The 24029-nt window shown below is 47.0% G+C and overlaps 1 protein-coding gene across 1 annotated transcript; it reads left to right on the plus strand.

Annotated features, from left to right (window-relative positions):
• Window positions 1–5201: 5201 nt before the first annotated feature.
• Cyt-c1 (Cytochrome c1) lies at window positions 5202–22919 on the plus strand. The gene is made up of 7 exons (XM_077687009.1): window positions 5202–5353; window positions 5788–5832; window positions 6716–6867; window positions 9078–9204; window positions 12083–12253; window positions 16960–17208; window positions 22656–22919. The coding sequence occupies exons 1-7, from the start codon at window positions 5282–5284 to the stop codon at window positions 22764–22766; spliced, it is 927 nt and encodes a 308-aa protein (XP_077543135.1). The 5' UTR covers window positions 5202–5281; the 3' UTR covers window positions 22767–22919.
• Window positions 22920–24029: the final 1110 nt, after the last annotated feature.

Genomic DNA, 24029 nt, shown 5'->3' on the forward strand with positions numbered 1-24029 from the left:
ATACTGCCGAAAAGTACGACGTCGACACGGACGCGTGGCGCGTAGTCGGCCGTTTGAACCACCCGCGTCTTGGAGCTGCCGCCACGTCCTGCGGGAGTCGTATCTATGTAGTAGGTGGTATATCCCCGAAGGAGCCGCTCTGGGTGGCCGAGGCCTACGGCCGTGCTAGAACGAGCGAGCCGCTCCGATTGGTCGAAGCTTTCGACCCATCTATCGACCGGTGGACTCTCATAGCGCCTATGAAGACAGGGCGTATCTTTCCAGCACTTCTGGCGTACCGAGAACAAGTTTACGCTATTGGTGGCCTTATAGAGAAGGCCAGCGTCCGCGAGCTCTATGACCCCAAGTCTGGAAGTGGTCATCAACATCGAAGAAAAAGGCACTGAAGGGCAAGGTCGTCACCGCTGTTCTGAATAACAGGATCTATTCTATAAGTGAGACAAACCATAAAGACTGCAGTCGTGCCCTCGAATATCTTTCAGGCGATGACGGCAAGTGGCACACCCTGCCAGGATCCTATGCGATGCGCGTATTTTACAGTGCTTGTGTCCTGAACAATCTCCCGAACACATTTGACTACATCACCAGGCCCTCGAACTTGCCCCAAAGGTTCGCTCACGACGGCTTATAGAAGATAAATGTTTGGTAGAATCGAAATTAGACTGCATGCGTTGCTAAAAAAACAGTGCCTTTACCAGTCACCAACTCACTCTTCATTTTTCGTAGTTTAACACATGGTGGGAAAATGCAGACTTGTCAGTACTTGATCTGAAAGCCAACCCTAACGTGTACCGCTACGGAAATAACGTTAAGGTAACAACTATTCCACTAATAAAAATAAAATTTCTGTCATACAGAAATTCATGAGGCAGAGGAGTGAAACATGCATGCTGCGTGTAGTAGGTCCCTGCGTGTTTGGGGTGTATACCGTAGCACTGCTGAAAAGCTAAAATATTCCTTTTGTTACTCTCCTCCGCCTTATAAGGCCATATGCTGTAAAATTAATTGTGCTGACATTAGCGCACTTAGAGACCGGGTGTGTTTGCAGAAGCTCTTCAAATCAGGGCATGGATGCATTCACGTATACGGGAGTCCCATATCCTCTCTCCAACAGGCAAGAAAAAAGAGTTAATATCCGCCGCGGTGCTCAGTGGCTAAGACGTTGTGCTGCTGAGCCGATGAACATGGGTTCAATCCCGGTTGCGGTGGCTTCTTTTCTGGTGGAGGCTAAAAGCGAAAACGCTCGTGTGTCGAGATTTCGGCACACATTGAAGATTTCAGGTGGTCATCCCATGGCCTCCGAGATTCCCCCGCGCACATGCGCGGGGGGAATCTCGGAGGCCATGAGGTGGTCAAAATTAATCCGCAGCCCTCCGCTACGGCGCGCCTCGTAGCCTCAGGTCTAGATTTGGCGCGCTAACCCCATAATCAATCAGAAAGCGTTAATACAACCATTCGAAGATCAAACAAGCGCGCACTATACTTTCCCACAAACACATCCACATTGCTACACCTTCAAGTCGATATCCACAATACGTCGTTCGAATTAGTTGAAAGACCTCTCCTACAACAATACCAACTGCTCTGTCTCACCAAGGCTAGCCGCTGGGTCCTGTCGCATTGGGAATCAATAGGCCGGGCTACAAAGGCCCACTTCTAGAGCCCTTCCATCGACCCACTCAAGAACTCTTTCAAGTCCAACCCATACCGCGTAACATGTACCCTGAGCACAACAGTGAACGACGTAAGGCTCGCGCAGAGGCCATCTCGCGACAGTATACAGTCATGACGCTGACGCGGTCTTCACAGACGCACCGGCATACCCCTCCTACCCCGCGTTCGCCTTCGCAGTGATCCCAGCCCAAAAAGGACATGCTGTCACTGCCTCCACCAAAACCATATCACCTGTTCAAGCTGAGGATAGGGCAATCGCCCTTGCCATTTCAGGTATACCCAGGCTGCTACTGCAGTGACCTACTGCCAGAACGCCTGCCGGCACTTCCAGGCCGGAACGGTTCCCTCTGCAACCCACCCATCACAGCGACAAATCCATGCTTGGCGCACCTGGAAGTAAGAGGGAACGGGAAGACGCACGGCGAAAGCGCCTCCTCGGGGGTATAGGAGAGCCCATCACTAGTAAACTCGTCAAAGACGGCAAGTCGTCATAGGCCATCTCGTACTAGAGAAACTCCCAACGTACGGGAACTGGACACTTGTTGTTGATTGTGGGGTTTAACGCGCCGACGCAACGCAGGCGATGAGGCGCGCCGTAGTGGAGGGCTCCGGATTAATTTTGACCACCTGGGGATCTTTATCGTGCGCCGAAATCTCGTACACACGGGCGTTTTTGCTTTTCGCCTCCATCAGAAAAGCGGCCGCCGCGGCCGGGAATCGAACCCGCGACCTCGTGCTCAGCAGCGCAACGCCTTAGCCACTGAGCCACCGCGGCGGGTCACTTGTCCTTATCGTCGAAGAAGATGCGCGGCGGAAGGCACTTCATATGTGCTCCGGGAACTTTCAACCAGCTCTCAGAGAATCCATCCCAGCCAGCTTTATCTCTGTTATCATCGTATTCACCTCATCTCTGTGCACCAGAGGGTACCTTTCCCGAATCAGTCGGTGCAATTTTGAACAATCCACAACGGTTTCTTTCTGGCAAGTGCGCTAGGCCTACCGCTGGCGTTGTGGGCGTAGGGGGAGTACGGAGACAATGCAAGGCCTGCCCAATGACGATGAAGGCTGCGCCGCGGCTATTCCAAGCGTCGAACCTAGACCGGAAGAAGATTGCGAGATGCAACACGACGCAAGCGGAGATGACAAGCTAGGCCCTTCACCGGAGGAAGACGATATGCCATGGATCGACGTCGTGTCAAGGGCTCAGCGGGGCCCGTCAACGCTAGACCGAACGCGAGCTCAGCCTACCTTCGGACCCGCCCATAATCCAAGCTACCCCAGCCCACGAAAGCCTCTCCCGCAGTACAGCCCTCTGCCCAGAGATGACGACAAACTCGCGCTTCGGCCGCAGGACGAAATAAACCTAAGCGAAATCCTACCATCCCTACTTTAACTCACTTTACTCCAAGCCACCAACTCCACGTGGCAGCAAGCTAACCTACGCCTCCGTATAGACGGCGCAGCGCAAAATACAGCCACCATTAGCACCCCGTTTAAAGAAATAGCTACAGCCCTCTGCCGACTGAACCAAATACATGTCGGCAACGTCATGCACGCCGTCCAGTTATGTGGGATGGCTTCTGACGACGGAGAAAGCTGTCATTCGCGGAGTCCACACAGGACTCACGGAAACATAAATTCTGAAACACATTGATCAAGATCAATTTGAAGTTTGCTCCTGCCGGCGACTGGGAAAAGAGTCCACAACCATTGTCCTGACATGTACAGGACAAAAAGTTCCCCACTACGTCCGACTCTACGGAGCTGAACATCCCTGCTAACTTTACAAGAAGGCTGTTTCCGTGAACAGCCGCTGCCACGAAGTAGGACACCGGATAACGGCGTGCTTTCATCCAAACATACACGTTTGCCACCAATGCGGCATGCAGAGCCCCTTTACCGGCCATACCTGCGTGGCCAAGTGTGAGCTTTGCGAGGGCCTACATCTCACGGGAACTAAGGACTGGCCGAAACGCTTCATTACACCCTAAATTCTCCGTAAAAGGGAACATGACAAACGCCAGGCGGAGGAACGGTCCTCCCGACGGGACCAGACCACTCAGCGCGGACTATCTGGAGACCACCGGTCCTCTATCCCGCAGCGAAGGCAGCCACGAAACCGGTCCTGCACACCGTCTCGGAGGGGCCGTAGTTATATATATATTTACACATATACATATCGGTGATGCTTCTTGGTCTTTACGAACGCCGGTTTATTAGCAAATCAGGCTGCAAAATGTTTTGTACACAAATGGCGCTGTTCGCGTTAGCAGAGCTCGCTTTTTTGAAGCGAATATGGGCAAGTTGGTGTGAGGTGGATTCAGTCAGAGTCAGAGAGGTGACGTTTTTCTGACATAATTATCTCTATCAGTAGAAAAAAAAGATGGGACAAATCTTGCCTACGGATTCTGTTGGCCGTGGGGCAGTCACGACAAGGTATAGTCACCACAAGGTGATACCATTGAAGGAGATATGGTGACAGCGACAACTGTGGAGTAGTCTCTTGAATATTCTTAAAGTGGCGTTGTCGCTTTAAAACGTGAAAGATATACCGAGCGCGGGCATGTGCCACGCCTGCATTGCCCGGGGGACAGCCCCCTACAAAGTACGGCAGCATATTAATCTCGCCACTTGTAGTCGATCCCCCTTGTAGATGTGTAGGGTGCGAAGATATGGGTCTTGGGCAGCAACAAAATGTATCTTTGGCATTGCTGTTGTGTTGTGCGAAATTTGCAAGTCATGATTTGCCTAAAATAGGCCACAAAGCTTGAATACAATACCCGCAATTATAGACCGTTATCAGCGAAGTCTCACCGAATGGTCTATTCTCGCTTCAGAAGAGAGAGAGAGAGAGAGAGAGAGAGAGAGAGAGAGAGAGAGAGAGAGAGAGAGAGAGAGAGAGAGAGAGAGAGAGAGAGAGATATTTTTATTTATCGAGCAGAGGCTGATGTGTGGGCGTCGCCGTACCGGGGATGGGATCGATCCCCAAAACTTCTGAATGGCAAAAATGATTTTTTTTGCTAGTGCTTGCAAGTGATGTATTTCCTCCCGGACCTACGCTGCCTATTCGCACCCATTTTCTTTCTGTTCCAAAGCTGAGTGATGTACGAGAAGAGAGAGAAAGAGCTTTATTTGCGTACAAGAAGAGAGAGAGAGAGAGAGAGAGAGAGAGAGAGAGAGAGAGAGAGAGAGAGAGAGAGAGAGAGAGAGAGAGAGAGAGAGAGAGAGAGAGAGAGAGAGAGAGAGAGAAAACTTAGGATGTGCGAATATGTGCATTTGAATGTCGCGCAAAAACCAGCATGGCGGGCACATCCTACGTTGAGCACATCTCGCAACATGCAAAAAAAAAAACAGAGACTGTGCAGTGAAAAAACCGTCGAGGTGGCAAAGGATTGTTTCACTGCGGTTAACAAAAAGACGAGGAAATAGCTGATCATTGTCGTAGAGTTTATAAACCCTATGTATGAGAATTTGATGTCTAGACGCGCCCTCTTATAACTTAAACGCACTCTATGGAGAGCTGCACTATTTGTCCAGTGGTCGGCCTCGTTGTCTTCTCGTGGAATCTCGTTTCCTGCGTGGTTGTCCTCTGCTGTCCCTCGTCAGAATGGCTGCAGTCGTGGGGAGGTTTGGCAATTCAAGTTTCCTGCGGCTACAGTCGGGATCATTGATCAGCAAGGTAAAAAAATGCTAGAAGTTGCCCTTTTCTTCGAATATTTTTTGTGCTCGGTTGTCCAAGCACGAAAACTGCGACTCGCGGATCACCACCCATCGTTCATACAAACGCACGTTGTTTAACCCTGATACCGGCTGCTCTTCCGGCTCTGTTAAAATAAGTTTTTGCGTTTAGAAGCAGAATGAAATTGAAAAATGATATTACAAAAAATTGCGGCTGTTTGTCTTGCTATGGTAATTGAGTTGCGTATGTCTACTTTTTATTTCATCGCCCTGAACCATGAATTGGAACGACTGCTTCTGCGGTCATTTTTTTTTGTTGCTTTTTCTTAATGGTGGGCCTACAAAATTACAAATTGACGTATTCGTGCGTGTGTCGTGTAGTCTGCCGATCGGCCCAGGTAATCACTTGTTTCGTTGCACTTGCCTGCCTTCCAGGCCCATGCATCCACATTCAAGCCACTCAGCGGGGGCAAGAAAGTCGTAAGTAGCAGCCGGTTTGACCTTGCCCTGGGAATTTCTGTCGTCTCCGCGATTCTTCACGAAATATTGACTCCTGTGAAAGCAAATCTAGGGCTGATCATAATTACATAATTAGGCTGGGATATCCGAGTGCAGAGTGTGCTGGTGTTTGTTGGAGTAGGAGGAGGCATGGACACGTATAAGTCTCTTGGTTTAGGAACACCACAGATGTGCAGATTCTTGGCCGACTGGTTGTACACACTAGAAACGAAAAAAACAATGTATCAACAGGGTCGAGTGAAGAACGAGGAGTGCCTTTGCATTGTCCCTCTCGTCATCATGTTGCGCTGTTTTTGTGCTTTCAGTGAGTTAAGTCAGGTCAAGTAATAACACAGATTGGCCTGTGACAGACTGATATAATGCGGGAAGAACATTCACTTGTGACAAGTATATTTGCCTCGTTTACGCTGCACTTCATTCGCCCTAATTTTGACCTCTAAAGAGTAGCGCACGTTGGAATGCGTGGTACTTTACTTTCATTTTTAACAAACTTATTAGGTTCTTGGGCAGTCTGATTTCCATGTGAAGTGGGATAGGAAGTCTGTACCCACTGCCAGAAAACTCAGTTAATTTATAGTCATTTCTTGGACCACATGTGTGCAAGAGATGCGGCATTGTTATAAATATGTTAGTATCTTGCACCCTAGAGCATGCATTGTTACAATGTTCACTGTGTTCACTTGGTGCTGGAAAGGAATGATTTATTTCCTGCTGTACTGCGCATGATGGCATACGTTGGTCATGGGACATTAGTTGACTAGCACTTTGGTTCTTTATTTCTGTAGCTGCTGCAGTATTTGTGTGAATGAATGATATATGTGAAAGCTTGGCTGACCGCTTGCAGCTTTTCGGGACTGCTGGGGCTCTTGGAGCTGGTGTTGCGGGCGTCATCTATGCACTCAATGAATCTGTGAAGGCGTCTGACCTTGAATTGCATCCGCCCAAGCTGCCATGGCCGCACAAAGAGTCGTGGATCAGTTCCATGGACCATGCCAGGTGAGTTGCACTTTAAAGGGACACTGAGAACGTTGTCCTATTACTTAATCAGTTCAAAACTGGAGTATTTAATCTCAGGATTTGAGTTTAATACTATTGAGAGAGTGATGAAAGCTGGAAACTGGAGGGCTGCCTCAACCTCCCCCACCTTTCATTGCACTGATGGTAAGCTTTTATATGGTTGCAACTTGAAGCATGTCTCCATGGATCTTTTCACCAGTTCTGTGCTATTATGGGCATCTGTGTCACGTATAATGGTAGTACAGGTGGCAAAAACTATTTAAGGGGTCCTGAAGCACCCTTCCCTGTTAATGGGGAGCTCATAGGCCCCTGCCCAGCCCAGTTTGAGCAATCACCTCCCACAAGTATTTTGTTAATGTGATCTACCAAAAAAGTTATCACATATTACAGGAGCGTTCATTACTTCCCTTCTCTTCTGTACTGTTTGCGATATTGTGCAAGGTACATCTGCATTGGCTCGGGAGGTGAGTGGCCTGATTGTGCACACCTCAGCCAGTTCCAATTCAAGCTGCTGACAAACAGGCGGTTGCAAAATCTGGTGTACTCACAGCAATGCTGTTATTCTGTAGTTCTTCAGGCTTGGTGATCGTGGTCTGCTTGGGATGTTACGTTTAAGCAGTGTGTCATGGTCTGGGCAGCACTCTTTGATGTGAATAGAAACCAGTGTATGCTATGCTTAGAACTTGGGTTGAATTTCAGTGTGCTTGTGTTTCACAACAGTGACCTCTGGTGTGAGTATTGTTGATGCATCCACTGAGGAGCAAACACTTCAGATTTCGTAGATGTGTTATACGCGTGTGCAACGGAAAACAGTGGCAGTGGTTGCAGTTTGTGGTTTTGTAAACGTTTTTGTGTAATTCAGTCATTCTGCCGTCATGGGGAAGCAGAATTAGAAAGTGGCTGAAGCATGATGACACCCACTGTTAGATGAGATGTTAGGATCGCTGCAGCTTTGACCCACAAAATATCTGCACACTCGAGCCACAAACACTTTCACTTTCCTCAAGGCGGCTGCATGCCTTCAGAAAGTGTGTAATAAGATACCTTAAAGAGCAATAGCGCAAAATAGTGTTGGAGGTAACAGTGATTAACGAAAAGTGTTGGTGTCATTGGAAAGCAAGCGATGCAGCGATGACCCTTGTGTTGTTGGGAAGTGTCTGTATTGCACTACGCAGCATAAGAGAAAAAGCTCACGTTTGTCCTCTTGATTGCATACTGTGGCTGTTTATGCTGAGGTGATAGAATTTGCTTGGAAACATTGACAGGTGTGTTATTAAGTGACTTGTTAAAAGCGGCCAGTTGATCTTAGCTGGTCACAGCAAATTTCAATTGAATAAATTTTATGGACCAAAGAAAATGTTCGTTTAAGTGAGACTTTGCTTGACTGAAATCGGGGCTTAACAGTATGTCTTAGATAATCGAAGTGAACTTAAGACATTTAAACGAAATAAGGAATATGTATTTACTGTCACTCGCAGATATTCATATTTTAGGCTCATCAGCAAAGCTTCATTTTAAACTTGCTGTCTGTGTCACAACAACCTTTTAGGAGGGGCTAAATGCTCCCTCAAAACTACCTGCACATTCCTCAATGTCAAGTCATTATAGGATTTCTTGTTTGTCATGCAAACAGTAGCCAGCATGTTTTTTGCTCTGGCTGGAGCAATGGCAATGTCTAAATCAGTGCGTTAGCCTCAATACAAGTGAAATGATTTCAGCAACAAACTACAATGACAGCAGCGAAGTGGCTAGCATGAATCAAACTGCTCATATTTCCAGTTTGAAAAAATTTGGGAAGAAATTGAGGTGAGTTCATCTAGGTGAGATGAGAAATCGAGGGCTATATACAGTCATTAGCCTTTTCTGAGTCATTGTTCTGGTATGCTTTCACTTTTCTGTCAGCCGTGTCCCTGCACATTTTTTATCCCCATTTAAAAATGCTTCAAGGGCAGAAGAAAAAAAAAACACTACACTGAAAATGCATCAAACCTCGAAAAATCGAACACTAAGAGTTCAAGCAGTGAAATTTTCTGTAGGAATCAACTGAAGTGTATAGGCATTTTGAGGAGTGCTGTGTCGCTGGGGGATTCCAAAATGGTGTGTTTGTCTGAAGGGATGCTTTGCTTTACTGCTGTACTTAGTGTGAAACCTGCCATGGTCAGTCATTTGTTGTGCCTTTGTTTCTGCAGCATTCGCAGGGGTTATGAAGTGTACAAGCAGGTCTGTGCGGCGTGCCACAGCTTGCGCTTCATTGCGTACCGCAACCTGGTTGGGGTCTCGCACACAGAAGCTGAGGCCAAGGCAGAGGCCGAATCGGTAGGTGCGCTGCTGGCACGAGCCGTCTGCGTTTGCCTGTGGTGTGTGTGTGTGTGTGTGTGTGTGTGTGTGTGTGTGTGTGTTTTTTTTTTTTTTTGCTGGTAAAGATGAAAAACGTAAATGCCATTGTATACATAATTTCCAGGCACATTATATGCCCCCAGGTTGTCTAAAGCAAGATATTTTACAGCTAGTTGTATGTCGCCAGTTTTAGCTCTCACAATTGTAAATTCTGGAGAAGGCTTCAGTTTGACAGCTACCCCTGTTGCCCATGAGGAAGGAACTGCAGTGCAGAAATAACTCGTTTGTAACCGCTTGTTAAAAATGAGGAAGCAGACGCTGGTTAGAAGAGCACTGGGGTTATTGGCCACCTTCGAGCGGGTAGAGCTACTCTGAAGATGTCTCGAGTCGGCTACCCGTGTGGTGGCTACTCACCTCTGCTTCAATGTAGTCTTCTTTCCTAACAGACCACATATTGTAACACCACAAAGCCAATTTGAGTAGAATTGGTTAAGTTGAAAAGTGAAATAATATAGTCCAATTGATATTCTTTAATGCACATCAAACATAAGCTTAAGCATTTCACATTTTTTGATCTAGCAGAAATGCAACAACTGCTGTCAACGATTAGCACTTTGCAACTGTGCACCTTCAACACAAAAAGGAAACTTCCACTTCGTATTTTGATTTGTTTCCATGCTGTGTGCTGTGACTGCATAGCATTGAACGTGGATAAGACAGTGTTCTCTCCACCCTGTTCTTCCCTAATCAATGATTTCTTGAAAGCTCTTGAGTAAGCTGCAATAAGCAATTGCAGAGAATTTGTTGGCTCCTCCGAGGGGATTTTGCAGTGCATGTGTGCAGAAATTAATCAGGGTCAAAAAATTCAAAATCTGAGTATATGAGAACTTTATTGCCTCCATCGGCATGCAGTGGCCATGTGCAGATACTTTTCAGGTAGATTTGCCCAAGCTGGAAAGAGCGCGCGCAATGTAGAAGAGTAATGTTTGATGGTAATTTAGTCGAGGTGGAGGGGTTATAGTATATGTTGAATGATAGCGTGATGCGAGACAGGACAAGTACAGATCGTATTATGTAGTGATAGTGCAGGCCCTGTGCGCTGCCTGTAGGATACCACTGAAGACCTCCTAACAGTGAAAGCCCCCCCCTTTCGAGAGGAGTTGTTTGTCACTCCGGCTGCTTTCTCCATTGCTGCTGCCACAGTTCACAAAGCTCAGAACTAAATTTCCCATTTGCGTGTGTTGGAAACAATGTCTGCTATGACAATGTCCTATGCAACTGTTGTGCAAGACAATCCATGTATGCCGCAGATCGGCGTTGCGAAGCCAGCACACATTAATTTCTTGTTTTTGAAACTTTCTCAAAATTTCTTAGTGCACCATGCTTATTCAGTAAGACACAGTGATGCAAATTGATTTGATGGACTTGCATAACCTATCACAGCACCCATGCCTCATGGCACGCCACCTACATGTACCACAATTAGGTACCACTTTGTATACTGATTGACCTCATTTTTATTCAGTTACCACACCATTGTACACGATGGTGTTCCTAATTTCGCTGTGACGTGAAATTCATAAAAATGACATGAAAACGGTTATTACATCAGGCAACATGATAATCCTGAATGCACAACAAGCAAACAAATTTTCTAGCATTTTGTGCCGAGCTGACTTGTTCTGACTTGTCCTCGGGTAACTAACTGAAATTGTTCGTCTGTGGCCCAGAGGTTCTTGGAAACATGCCAGTTGGCACGCAGAAACTGCAGAAACAAAACTATCAACAACCCCCCCTTTTTTCTGTTCCTTTTTCTTTCCCCGTTTGTGTGCAGCCTCTACTGCACTTCATAAGCAGCATTCCCTGTTGGATCAGCTGTTGTTGCTTTGAGTTGAAATAAAAAACTCTTAGCTTCTGAAAATCATTGCGAACACATTTATCAAATGATTTCATTGTGGCTCTGTACTCTGCGGTACTTGAGGCCAGGGGCTGAGTGAAACGGTGATTTAGACAAGTCATGCATTTCTGAACTGAATGACATTTTCTCAAAAAATGCATGAACTTTTTTTTTTTTTTTTTTTTACTTGCAGGCATTTTGTTGTTGTGTGATATGTAAATTTTTATTGCTTGCTAAAAGACTGATATTACTATTGGAAAAATTCTGCAGTTTTCCAACTGTTTGTGGGTATGCAGAGTGTTTTGTATATTATATTGAGCTTTTTTACGAAACATTTATTCAGGATTGCGCTCAACTTACCCAAGCAATTTTCACATATAACAGGGATTCGCATTTGTTAGATGCCACTAGAAAATGCGTACTTCTAGTGGGTGGTACATAATGTACAGTGTGCCTGGATATTTTTTCTGGAGTGCACAAGCAGTGTGCTCCGGAGCAAATTAGCTATGCCTAATGCCAGCGACGTAGTTTGAGATGCGATGCCACACAGACGTGCAGGCTGTGTTGTTTGGTTGCAAGCAAGCACCTGCACAGTGTATTCATTCAAAGGCTGCTACTCACTGCTACAGTCAACTTGCTTCTCCACAGCAAGAGAAGACACGGTGCTTGTGGCACATGCCAAGAAAAATGTTTTTTTACGATTCAATCGCTTTTTACTGGCCAATTTTATTGAGAGTTCAGCTTCGTACAGTGCAAGTGGTTAAGCGCCTGGTAAGCAGCCCAGTCTTTGCTGTGGGAGTGCATGACCATGGTCAGCCATGCGGGGCTGGAAGGCACATGCTGCAACTGTTTATTTCATTGTATTTCGCAGCGAGTTTGCATGGATTGCATGTGGACTACCGCGTGTGGTCCCCCTTACCTCGTCATTTATGAAGTGTGCGTGGCAAATCTCGTCACCAGGTGCAAATCACGGATGGTCCTGATGAAGAAGGCAACATGTTCCAGCGGCCCGGGAAGCTGTCTGACTACTTCCCATCGCCGTACCCGAATGATGAAGCTGCTCGAGCTGCAAACAACGGGGCCCTGCCTCCGGACCTTAGTTTCATCACCAACGCTCGGCATGGGGGCGAGGTATGACTTGCTCCCCTGTGGCATGTTTGCGTGTAAAAACCTTAATGGGACGGTTTTTGGGGTGAGAGAATGCATTAAAGGGACACTGAAGGGATTTGTAAACATTGCGGGATTACTAGCGCAAATTGTAGTCTGGAGTCCATAGGCCATGTTTCGACCACTCTGAGTGCGTTTACGCGAATTTATTTAGTAGAAAAATCAATTCGAAAATGCTGTCCTCCTCTCTGCATCCTCGCCCATTTTCTGTGGCGTTTTCGTGTGACGTCAGGAGGAGGTGGCTTGGCTTGAATGCGCTACTGCATGGCTCGCCGACCTCCCTACAAAGTCCGCCGACCCAGCCTTTAGTCCGCCGGCCGCCGGCGAGTCGTCACAATTCGTTCACTCAGTTGAAACCAAGCCACGGCGCGTTTGTGAATGAAAGAATGTGCCTTTCTCTACTTTGTTAATTTGTACACTGTATCAAGCTCCACACAAGCGCTGCACAAGCGCACGTGCGACGCTTCGCTGACTGGTACGCTAGTAGAAAATCTAAGGCCACTTGAAGGCAGGAGAAGAGGTAGCGAAGTCAATATAGGTACTAAGGAAATAAGATCAACTGTAACTTTTACCGTACAGCGTAAAACTAGGGAGCAGGAAGCACTTTTTTGCGCTGGGTGAACAAGCACAGTGGTCAGCAGCACGACCACACATCTGCGAACGCTTTTCCGCCTAAGAAATGCAATTGCTAGACGTGAGGTATTGTGGAAATTTGGGGGACGCTTACTGTACGAGCGCTATACAACAGTCACCTAAGCTGCTTGAAATTCTAAAACTAAATAAAAGTGTAAACTGGTTATACATTGTATACCTTGTATTTCCAATGCTGGCAGCGCTGGCCCGTGGCCGAGTGATCTGGGGTGCTAGGTATCCTGTTTTGCAAGTCACAAGATCAAATCCCCGAGGGTACTTTTTTTTTTTATTTTTTAAGATGACTTTTTCGTTTTCGGCCGATGTTTTCTATACTGAGTTCACCATTTTTGTGCCGTAACGTTACTGCTCCACGAACCAGTTCACAGAACGCGCGCAGGCTGACACTAACGCGCTAGCGAATTCTCGTTGTTGTGCTGTTGCCATAAGCACTGACTGCTTGCGGGCAGTGGACATAGGTCAGAATCAACAGACCCTTGGCCTGGTGCGAACTAGCTTTTTACGATACAGGCATGAGTGAGGCAAGCTCCAAATATGGGGGAAAAGCGCATGGTATTTGAGTGTCTGCGGTGACGCGGAGGGTGTTCATCCAGTGCGTAGGCCTCAGCAGGTGATTGCTACGATTCCAAGCCGTCCTGGGAGGCTTATCTTGGGCATTTTACAACCAACAACATGTCAGAAGCGTGGTACAACTATTACTGAGATATCGAGAATGCCCATCCAACGATGCCGTCGGATGTCAAGTATGTTGTTTTATAGAACCGAAACCGAAACTTGTTTGAATGCTAATCTTGGACATCGTCCAATCACGGTACATCGCCTCCCGTCGTCGCAGCCTTTAGTTGGTGTGGTCGCCGCAAACCGCGCATGGTTTTTTTTTTTTCTTCTTTCGCACTTTATAAAATAAGTACCGACTTACCAACCGGATAATCGATGAAAAGTGTGTTAATTTGAGCCAGTCTACGCAGTGCACGCAAAAACGGGAGCTTGACAAATTCACTTCAGTGTCCCTTCAAGGGGGGACGTGGGTCTTAGAATGGTCAGAAATGGCCAAAATGTTGATTTTGAGAAAATCCAATTTTTGGAATAATTGTACCTTCAAGCACCTGCCTTCAAAATATCAACGCTAAATTCCATCGGGAAATACTCTAAAATCATGTGTTGAAACGCCTCGGGGGGGCTACGAAATGCCCCGAATCAGGCAAAAGTTGTTTCAAATTCCCACGCTCGCCGCGAGCAAAGCAGCCGACTGATCGCCGCCATCTTGGCCTTGTTTTGAAGCTTGTTTCTTTGTGCGCATTTTGCAGCATCTCAAAATGGCGTCGTTTGAGTAGAAGAATCGCCCTTGCCAGTTTTCCCAAGGCGCCTTCTGGGTCGCCGATTGGCTGGAGCGCGCGAGGTTTGAGTTCGTCGTCTAACGCCTCCCATTGGTCAGGCGCGACTTCTACGTCAGTTCTCCCGCCCTCCCCGCCATCATGGCGTCTGCTACGTGCGTCTGACAGAGTCCGCTCTTCTGGCGCAGCGCTCGCTTAGAGCAGTTTTGCTAGTAGACATTTTCGCGGTTTCTTTGGATTCTTTCATCGCACATTTTCGTGACTGATGCCAGGAGATGTACGTTTGAAGAGGACGACCAGTCATGCATACGGGAAACGAAAGCGTTGACCGCCCGCGTGGTACGACTTCGGCCCGCTCGACTCAGCCGGATGAAAATTGTTCGCTGCCTCGTATTGTGTCGCCTGTCCCACCGCCTGACCAACTACCTCGGGAATCCATACCTGGTCCAAGCACGTCTTGTCGACTTGACACAAGGTATTTATTACACGGCGGAGGAGATCGCCGCGCGTACGGAACACGCAGACAAGATCAGGCGCGACATGGAGACCAAATCACCAACACAGCGGAAATTCGACCTCTTTGAAGTGGATCTGGAGCACTCGGAGGTAGAATCCGGCACAGATTTTGTCTTAGTGGACATGGCAATGCTGAAAGACCTTTTTGCGCACATCGAGTGTGGCAAGTGAGGACTGGCGGCGCCGGATTTGAGACACGGGCAGTACGGACTCGCCGTGAGGCTCAAGGTGACGGGCTCGGTTTACGAACATCGTGTGGAGCGTTTTTCGTCACCAAGGGCCGAAGGGTCTGGCAGCATCGCTCCTTTCAAGGTGAACATAACGGCTTTGAAAAGTATTCAAAGCATCGGAAACGGGGTGTCTTCTGTGTCGGATTCTTGTGCTGGGATGAACTTATCCCACAGAGGCCTACACCACAAGATGTTCCAAGCGCACTTGAGAAAAGTGGTCCAGGTTTGCGAGGACACTGCAGCAGCCTCTGAAGCAGATAGTGTGTGTGTCGTCAAGGGCTTGTACAGGGACCTTGCTCAGCCGCCAAACAACATTGATGTGATGTCTGATGGCACGTAGATGACGAGGGGACGGTCGTCACACATTGGAGTGGTACAGCAACTCTTCTGCAACTGTGAAAGCCCCCCCCCCCCCCCCCCTCCCCCTCACTTAAAACTTCAGTGTTGCAAAATCAAACCTCAGTGTTTTGTCACAGGATCGCCCGAACGTTTTCTGCCATAGGCCAACAAAGCTTGCCTTTCGGCTACTTTTTTTTCCCCCAAAAGGTTCTTTTCAGGACCAACGACATGATGCATTTGCAGAGAACGCACTGCGCAGTGTCTCACCCCTGTATCCTCTCAAACATCCTGCGCAAAAACCTCGACTAAAATAGCCTCACCAAAGAACAAAAAAAAGGGGGCATCTGAAGCAAGTTTCACCCCGCCTCCTCTGCTGTACCCAGTATTCTAGGTACTGTACTGGAATGAATGATGCCAGTTTACAAAAAACTGTTAGAGTTTTCACAATGCCACCGAGAGACACCAGATTTCACAACGCCAGCAAGACGCCAACCGATTTGGAAGTCTATAAATTTTGCTGAATTCCTGTTGGTGTACGTTACTTGGCCTCTGGTATCTCCAGTTGTAGTTTACATTTTTGGAATCCAAGGACAGATTTAAGAATGGGAAGAACATGTCTTTGCTACAGAGAAATATTGCAGCTACACTACTGACCGTTCATTTCATAACACATGGCCAAACTTCGAATGCAGTTTTCTCAGTTTCATATTTTTGGTCGTTTACCTCAGCCTTACGCAGCTTTTTAGAAATTTCTTTTTGCTTCATAAGGTCAATCTTAGTACCTTTCTCTTTTTTTTTTTCTTTTTCTTTTTTCCAGTACAACCTGAGGCACCCGATGACATTCTTAGTTTTTCTATTTAGGTCGTGCATAAATAATGACTTGCAGTTATTTTGATGAGCCAAACCATCAAATATTGTTATGTTTTATACTTGACATCTTTTTGGGATGCCATGACTTTAGAGAAGAACGAAGAATGTCATCGGGTATGGGGACTCTCTGGCTATCAATTCATGCCATAAAAAGCTACAAAATTCAATGCAAAAGTTCATTAACGCTGCGTAAGAAATTACCTAATTACGGTTTAGACTTTATATGATAACCTTGAAACTAATAGCAGCAGCTCAAATATAATTGCATATTTTAAATCTACAGAGAAAAATACATCTGTGTGCAAATTTTCACAAGTTGCTACCCATAAATAAAAAGGTTAGTTTTAAGACCCTCCTCCCCCTTTAAAGTCAAAGGACTTGCCCGGATTGTGTGCTGCAGAAGGTGTCTGTAAGGATAAGGGATGCAAGAAGCTGTGACAGGGGATGTTGAAGGACAAGCATGCATTGCTTGTCCCTGCCCACCCATCCTTTGAGTGAAGTTCATTGACATGAGACCAGCACTGCTGTATGACACAACACTGTCACTACGGCTAGTGTCATCAGTGCTTCGTCTACTAAGGATATGTGGCAGTGTGTGTTCAAGTTGGCATTCTGTGTTGGTAGGGAGATGTCAGTGCACTTGTAGTGAGTCAAACTGGCGCATTTCCTGAGGCTGCACGTGCAGTCCATGTGCAGACTCTGAGGTTTGAGTGTTCCCCTTCCCCTGCAGGACTACCTGTTCGCCCTGCTGACGGGCTACTGTGATCCGCCAGCCGGGGTGAAGGTGCAGGAGGGCCAGTACTACAACCCGTACTTCCCCGGTGGAGCCATCGGCATGGCGCAGGCCCTGTACAACGAGGCCATGGAGTACTCGGACGGCACGCCCGCCACGGCCTCCCAGATGGCCAAGGACGTGGCCACCTTCCTCAAGTACTGCACTGAGCCCGAGCTGGACGACCGCAAACGCATGTTCATCAAGGTCAGCTGCTGTTGGGAAAAGCATGCCAAGCAATGGATAACTCTCACTCTTAGAGAAAAGCACTGAGGATAGAGTGCATGCTTTCAGTGCGGGGTCCTCAAGATACACGGCGTGTTTGAACAGCATAATAACTGAATGAATCATTCGACGTTTGAATTCCTGAAGCTCGTGTTTACAAAGAATTTGAAACTTTTAGTATTGGTAATATTTCCAACCCCTGCCTGTGGGGCCCAATCTAGTGGGTCTAAGGGAGATAGAATTGCATTAAACTTGTGTAAAACCATTTTAGCCATTACTTGAACTTATAGCAGCCGAACGAAATGCCTGACAGTCTTGGAATTGCGTTCCGCGATGCTTTCCTACTGTAGGTACTTTTTACACTTGAGAAGGGGCGCCACCATCAGAGAGGGCAAATGCTTCACTATGTTGCTTCAGCTGTGGCCACACTTGCTCCTGGTTTGGCAGTTACCTTCCAAGGGTTTTAGCACCTCTGATTGGTGCCACGATAACCCACAACACCCATGCTTGCCACCATTTTGCCAAACACAATTCCTCAAGTGTATGCAGATAGGGAGCTTGCTTTCCTGCTTGCAATAGTTCTGGAAAGGAGAATGAATCCCTTCCTCGCATTCCCTCCAAGTTTTCAGCCAGAGTTTGGGTGGTCTTGAAAAGGGAGGTGAAAGCAGCAGGGGCAGGGATTTTTATCATAACGTTTGCACATTGCTGCCAGGGTTGTTTATACAGTGGTTGAGCTTAATACTGGGCTAGTTGGAACACATCAAGGTAAGGGCACTATGTGCACCACAGCGAATGAGGTTTCTTCAAATGCTGCCAACGCAGTGCCTCATGTCACCGGTACCTGTTTGCCCTTGTGAGAGCCGCAACCTCTGTGCTCCCATTTAGATTGTGTGCGTGCACGGTGGGGGATAGAGAAATGCAAAATTTTTTTCTGCGGGTGTAAATGAATTTTCTAATTTAACATAGAGTAAAACATTGCATCGTTGGTAACCGTGTAGCAGAAAGCGCAAATATGGAGGGATATTTTAAGGGCCAACTGCAACGAAAACTTACCTGCTCCAAATTTTATTTGTGTGGCATACACCACTAAAGTGCCTTGTGACCTAATTTTAAACTATATGCACGGTATTTTTATTGAAAGTCTTTGAAAACACGCTGCACCAGCTGATGCAGCATTTAGTGGAGTGTCACCGCAACTGTCGCCACTGCGACAAACTTCCAGATGGGATGTACCAGTCAGGACTCTCGTGGCTGCCGTTGTCGCCTCAGTAGCCTTTTTACGTGCAGCCTCACGCGAGTGAGCAGTGCAATTCGCGCATCTTGCATGAATAATTGCTTTCAAGCGTTTCCGAAATGCGAGAAGCTGAAGAAGCTCTGAGCAGCCGAGTCAGAGCAAAATCAGAGCGAGGGCGGGTCCATGTGAGGCTATATGCTGTCGGCGAGCAAGTACGGCAGTTGCACAGTGGCTGATTTTGTGGTCGCAGCGGTGACAGCAGGCTCTTAGTCGACTCTACGAGTGCGCGGAGTGCGAGTACGGCCGACGGTGCTGGCGCGGCTAGTCAGCATGTCAGCACGCGAATGAGCACGGCAGCTGTGGGGTGCACTGCACACACACGTCCAGGCGGCTTTACTAGTACGGGATACGCGAGTACAGCCATCGCGAGACTACACACTGGGGTCGCGGCCGGTCGGTGCACGAACGAGAACAGCAGTTTTGCGGCGCACTGCAAGATTGCGGCCGGTTGACTCTACTAGTGCGTGCTTTGTGAGTACGGCCGACGTGAGGTGATGATACGCTGTTGTCGCGGCCAGTCGGGGTGCAAACAAAGTACGGCAGCTGCGCGCACTCTGCACGGAATCGAATCAGTACAGACCACTTCGTCAAAAAATAAATCAAAACTACCCGCTGTTGGCAACGTTGGCAACGCGAACAAAACTGGCCGAGTAAACAAAAACAATAAATTTCTAGCTTTGAACTTTGACAATCTGCACTGAAACCAAATTCGTACAGGCTAGCCAGCATGTGTCGGCGCTTTCCTGCCGCAGTAGATTTTTTGTTTTGTGTTATTTCAAAAACACTGGGTGGTTCAACCAGCACAGGCAATAATACCCTGTGCAAGCACCCATCTAGCGCTCAACATTGCTGTCCTTGCTCTCAGCTTCACCACGACACCTCGTGGTGGCTGTGTTTACCTTTTACCGGACAATTATAGGAGCGTCTCAGCCGCTCCCAGTGAAGCAATAATGGTTGCACAGATTTCCCAACCCCTTTTCGTGTGTGTTTTGAATTTTTGAAGGAACGGACAACCTGAAACACCTCAAAAGTGTGCCGTCTTCTCACAGGCAGCTGTGGGTGAATCCGCCAGCCATGCCCACTCGATTCCTGACTGGAATGTCACTTCCAGCTGGCTGTAATGGGCCGCCCTTTTTTCCAGTTTCGGTTTGGAAAAGAGCAATTTTTGATCTTCATTTGCAATGCAGCAACACATTTTTCTGTCGGAAAACAGTGCATTTAAGGGCCCAAAAATTTCATTGCAGTTGGCCTTATTTCTTATGAAGAAAAATTTGTGTGATTCAATATCCAGTTTGACAAATGTTTTTCTATACTAAGTTTTGTTGGGTCGAATTTAAGCTGAAAGTTCTCTATTTGTATGCTTTGCGTATGACTACTGACTTGTTGCTGTAACTCATTGTGTAGGTTGCTGCATTGTGAATTCAGGCAAAGCAGTTCATAATTTAACTTTTTACTGCAGTCCCAGTTCTTTCTCTTTTGTCTTTTTTTTTTATATATATATAAACTGACAAGTTTGACAGTTGTTTATTGGCAGAGGAACTGTGCTGCTGATGCACTATCTCGCCAATTCGAATGTTCTTACAAACTGGCTCAGACTTTTAGCTATCCACTTAACAAATTTCACGGTGCTCACGCATACAAAAGAAACGTTAGGCTGCAGGGGTGGAACAGCTGCGCCATTTGTGCCATTGAGCGCCAAACTTGTTTACCTGCGCCATCCTGCGCCGAACTGCCCCGGTTGCGGCTATGAGCGGCTATGGAACTTGGCTTTGGCTTATCCGTCAGGCCGCAGGCACTACACGCCATCTGTTTGAACTTCTGTGTGTTGTGTTTGCCGGTGTTGGCCGCTGTGCCACAAACAATGGAAAATGACCAAAAGTAAAATGTTTTTGTGTCTCATTGCGTCTCATCCTAGCTTTGCTGCCCGCAACTTTCAGGGTCTTGGACACTTTGCCCTGTCTTTTTAATTTGGTGCGCTTTTGTTTTGAGGTAACTACTCAATTTCGCTTGTGAACTTGCAACGGAAGTGAACTTGAAACTTTAAATGAACGCCCTGTGAAACAGAGGGAAGGCTGGTGGCATTTCGCTCGTTTTTCTGTATTCAGAAAAGAACAAATAAGCTTCAATTCAATTCAACTTTGGGGTTAGCTTAGCTTAGTGGAGGATTGTCCGACATTAATTGTGCCTTCTGACACGCTCCAGTTACGTAATATGTGGCGTAAGGCGCAAGTTCGACTCTCAGAACCCTGTGATGGGCGAAGACCAAGCTATGTTCAGCTTCGCACGCACTGAAACCAATGTTCGATAGAAAAAATGCAAGCAAGCGCCTTGTTTTACGGAACGCCGCCGCGGGTTCGCATAAACGCTGCCGTTTACCGGACACGAAGCGAGGCCTATTATCTGATCTCTTTCGACTCTGCACGTGAGCGTTGACCATCGTCTCCTGTATTTTTTCTGTGCCAAAAGCATCACCCCCGAGCGGCCAACCAAGCCCTTTCCTTCTACTCCGGCCGCTCTCTCCCAATTGCTAGCCTTCCCAGTGCTTTAGTCACGTGACCAGTTAATCTTGGGGCAACGCGTTGTCGAAAGCGGCGTTGGCAAAATGTGCTCTACTGCGAGTTTGAGTTTTCTATCGCTGGCGAGAGCACTGTTACTTTGACAATCGCAAACGTCGGTTGCCTTGGCAACCGGGCACAAGCTGTTCTCGAAATCAGTTACGGTCGGGTGATCCTGGTTAAGCTTGGGGCTCCACCTTACGACATGTGGGCACTGCAGGCATATCATTCACGCCATTGGGAAGCGGGAGATGCGTTTGGCATTGCAAAATACCGGAGGCGATGGTTTGACCTTCGAACGGTAATAGCGCGGCACGCTCGCTGGCCGAAGGTAGATAACTCCGCATTTTTTAAACCTCTAGATAAAGTTCAAGAGCTTCGTTTCTGGTTCAGAGTAGGCTCTAGTGCATGATAGAACACCTGAAGATAGTTGACAGATAAAAGGTACTTGGCAGGGGGCTTGTACAGCGGCTTGTAGTGAGATTAGGGAGGCACCATAATGCTGTGAAATGGTGTTATATGTGCTCGAAATGGCATTTCTGGCTGCTGCAAACGTGCTCTAAAAATGCCTTTCTGGTGGCTCCAAGCCCTGATACAACAGGCACTTTTGCCTGCTCCCAAGACTGCTCCCAGACCCGTACCCTGTTCCACCCCTGTAGGCTTTCTAGTGCTGATCTAAAATTCGTGCGAGCTGTCGTGGCAACCAGTCAATCAGACCATGCCTGTTAGAGGTATATTAAAGGCCAAATAACAAATTTCTGAACTGAAATATTGCACTTTTCATAGCTCTTTCAGGTTCTATTTGGTGGCAGGCGATGCATTGTTTGATTTAAAAATTGCTAATTAAAGCTGGCATTTATCTCCAGGTTCCTTCAAGTTATTTTGTGATATAAATGAGCATTACAGAAGGCGTATTTGAGGAAGCTGTGAAGTCCTACCATTTAAGAGAAGTGTAGAGTTTGGCCAGCATGCCAAACAATACATCCGATGGCTGGACTACACATGTATGGCTTACTGCACCTGTACAGTTCAACTCCGCTGCAACGAATGCCTTTCAACACACAATCATTCAGAAAAAGTGTCACTAAGAAGTAGTACTTCCAATTCCCCATCAGTCGCCCATATAGTTCAATTTCTCGTTTATTTGAGAGCTCAAACTTGCCAAATTGCGCATTTGTAACTTCGCAGACGCGTGCACAGGGTCTTCATTGTAATATCATTGCTTTTTCCACGTGAAACAGCTCCCAAAACTGCAGTGTCCACACGTCACTGCCACTGCTATGCAGAGTGCCTGTCCTGTAGTGAGGTATCCTGCATGATAGTTAACTCGCTGCTGTCTGTTTTCTTAACTGATCATGTTCTTTTTAGGGAGGTGTTAAACAAGATTCACCAACCTCATGTTGCCATTCATAATTTATACTAGTGTGTGAAAATGCATGGGAAGTTGGTGCTCATCATCACGCTGTTAGGATTTTCTGTTTCAATAATGCACAGCGAGGGCTGTGAGTGGCCCTCAGAAGTGCTGGTGTGGACCAGCCTGTGTTGTCCAGGTGTTCACGACATTCCTTTTGCTGTTCCAGGCGATCATGATGCTCACAGTGCTCACTGCTGTGGCCTGGTACTACAAGCGCTTCAAGTGGTCCAGTATCAAGACAAGGAAGATAGTCTTTAAGCCTAAGAAATACGAGTAGGTGCTGCACAGGATAATCACGGCCTTCTTGTTTTTCCCCTGCAATTTGTGATGTAGATAAAAGGAAAGCAGATGCAAGGGACTGACCTCTGTGCAGTAGCATGTGCTCTTTCTTCAGTTGAAGGAATAAAACGCAGGCCTGTCTACAAGCCAGCGTGCTGTGCCCCTGTGTTGTCGTACTTCGCATGCCCCGTTCTGCATCGAACCCAAGCTGACTGAAGTTTATTTTTGGCATCCATAAAGTTTTTTGTCTTTTTAACTGCATAGTACATGAGCATTAGATATTGCAAATAAGTGTTTTTGAAAGACATTATTTAACGTCAAATGTATGCTTCATCAAGGTCTTTGTTAATTAAGCATACTCCAGTGTACATTGAGTGTACTTGTTTGAATTGTAAACTGAATAGTATCAAGTATACTAGGCCAACCATTCTGCTTTAATTATAAGATATAAAAGTTCCTAGGGAAATGAATATGTATATGCTGCAAATGAGAAGTGCCATGGTAAAAAGGAGCTGTGCCACGCAGGGGGTGGTCTAGTCCCCATGGGGAACGTATACTTTTATGTTGCAGATGAGACTGAAGTGCCATGGTTAAAGGAGCCATGAAGAGAAAATGCAAGTTGGTTTTATTCGAAAGATTTCGTGTTTTATAATGCCCCCAGCGCTTGTCCGGATACAAACGGTGCTTTATTCACTGAGAAATTAAACAATTTCGGTTAAAATTTTAATTTTCCCGCTCAATCGTGCGTTTTTGTGGTCCCAAATGACATCACAGGAACCGACCACTCTGCAGCCTAGAGTACCTTCATTCACGCATCCGCCGTACAGGGTAGAGACACGTATACGCTGGCGCCGCCATTTTCGGTTGCTCGCTCGCCGCCAAAGCAAGTCATTGTTTCAAAACCGCGCTAAAATTATCGCCGCAACGCAGTTTACTGAAGAAATTTGAATCATATCGTATGTTTCGCGTTGCTAGGTCTTGTGGGAAACGAAAAGAATAACGCGTTGAGCCCGTTGGCCCAATTGCGGCGGCACGGGACCGTTCAAAGGTTGTCTCCACCCTGTACAGCGGTGTTGGTTTGTTCCCGCGTTTCTTTACGTTCCGTAACCTAGATGGCGCCACCATACCGTGGCAAGCGTTTGGTTTGTTTTTGCCCGCATTTAAACCTGGCTTGTTTTTGCTCTGGGAGAAAATATTCGTTCCCTGAAACAGTGCTCGCTCGACAAATGTGGTCATGCAAGACACCGTTGCTTGCGTCAAT

This window comes from Haemaphysalis longicornis, unplaced genomic scaffold, assembly GCF_048455015.1.
Source record: "Haemaphysalis longicornis isolate Haplotype H1 unplaced genomic scaffold, Haemaphysalis longicornis Haplotype H1 scaffold_1, whole genome shotgun sequence".
NCBI lineage: Eukaryota > Metazoa > Arthropoda > Arachnida > Ixodida > Ixodidae > Haemaphysalis > Haemaphysalis longicornis.

Coding starts and splice junctions, on each gene's coding strand:
- Cyt-c1 (XM_077687009.1), top strand. CDS start 5,282: ATGGCTGCAGTCGTGGGGAGGTTTGGCAATTCAAGTTTCCTGCGGCTA. Junction 5,354..5,787: donor CGGGATCATTGATCAGCAAG/GTAAAAAAATGC, acceptor CCTGCCTTCCAG/GCCCATGCATCCACATTCAA. Junction 12,254..16,959: donor ACGCTCGGCATGGGGGCGAG/GTATGACTTGCT, acceptor CTTCCCCTGCAG/GACTACCTGTTCGCCCTGCT.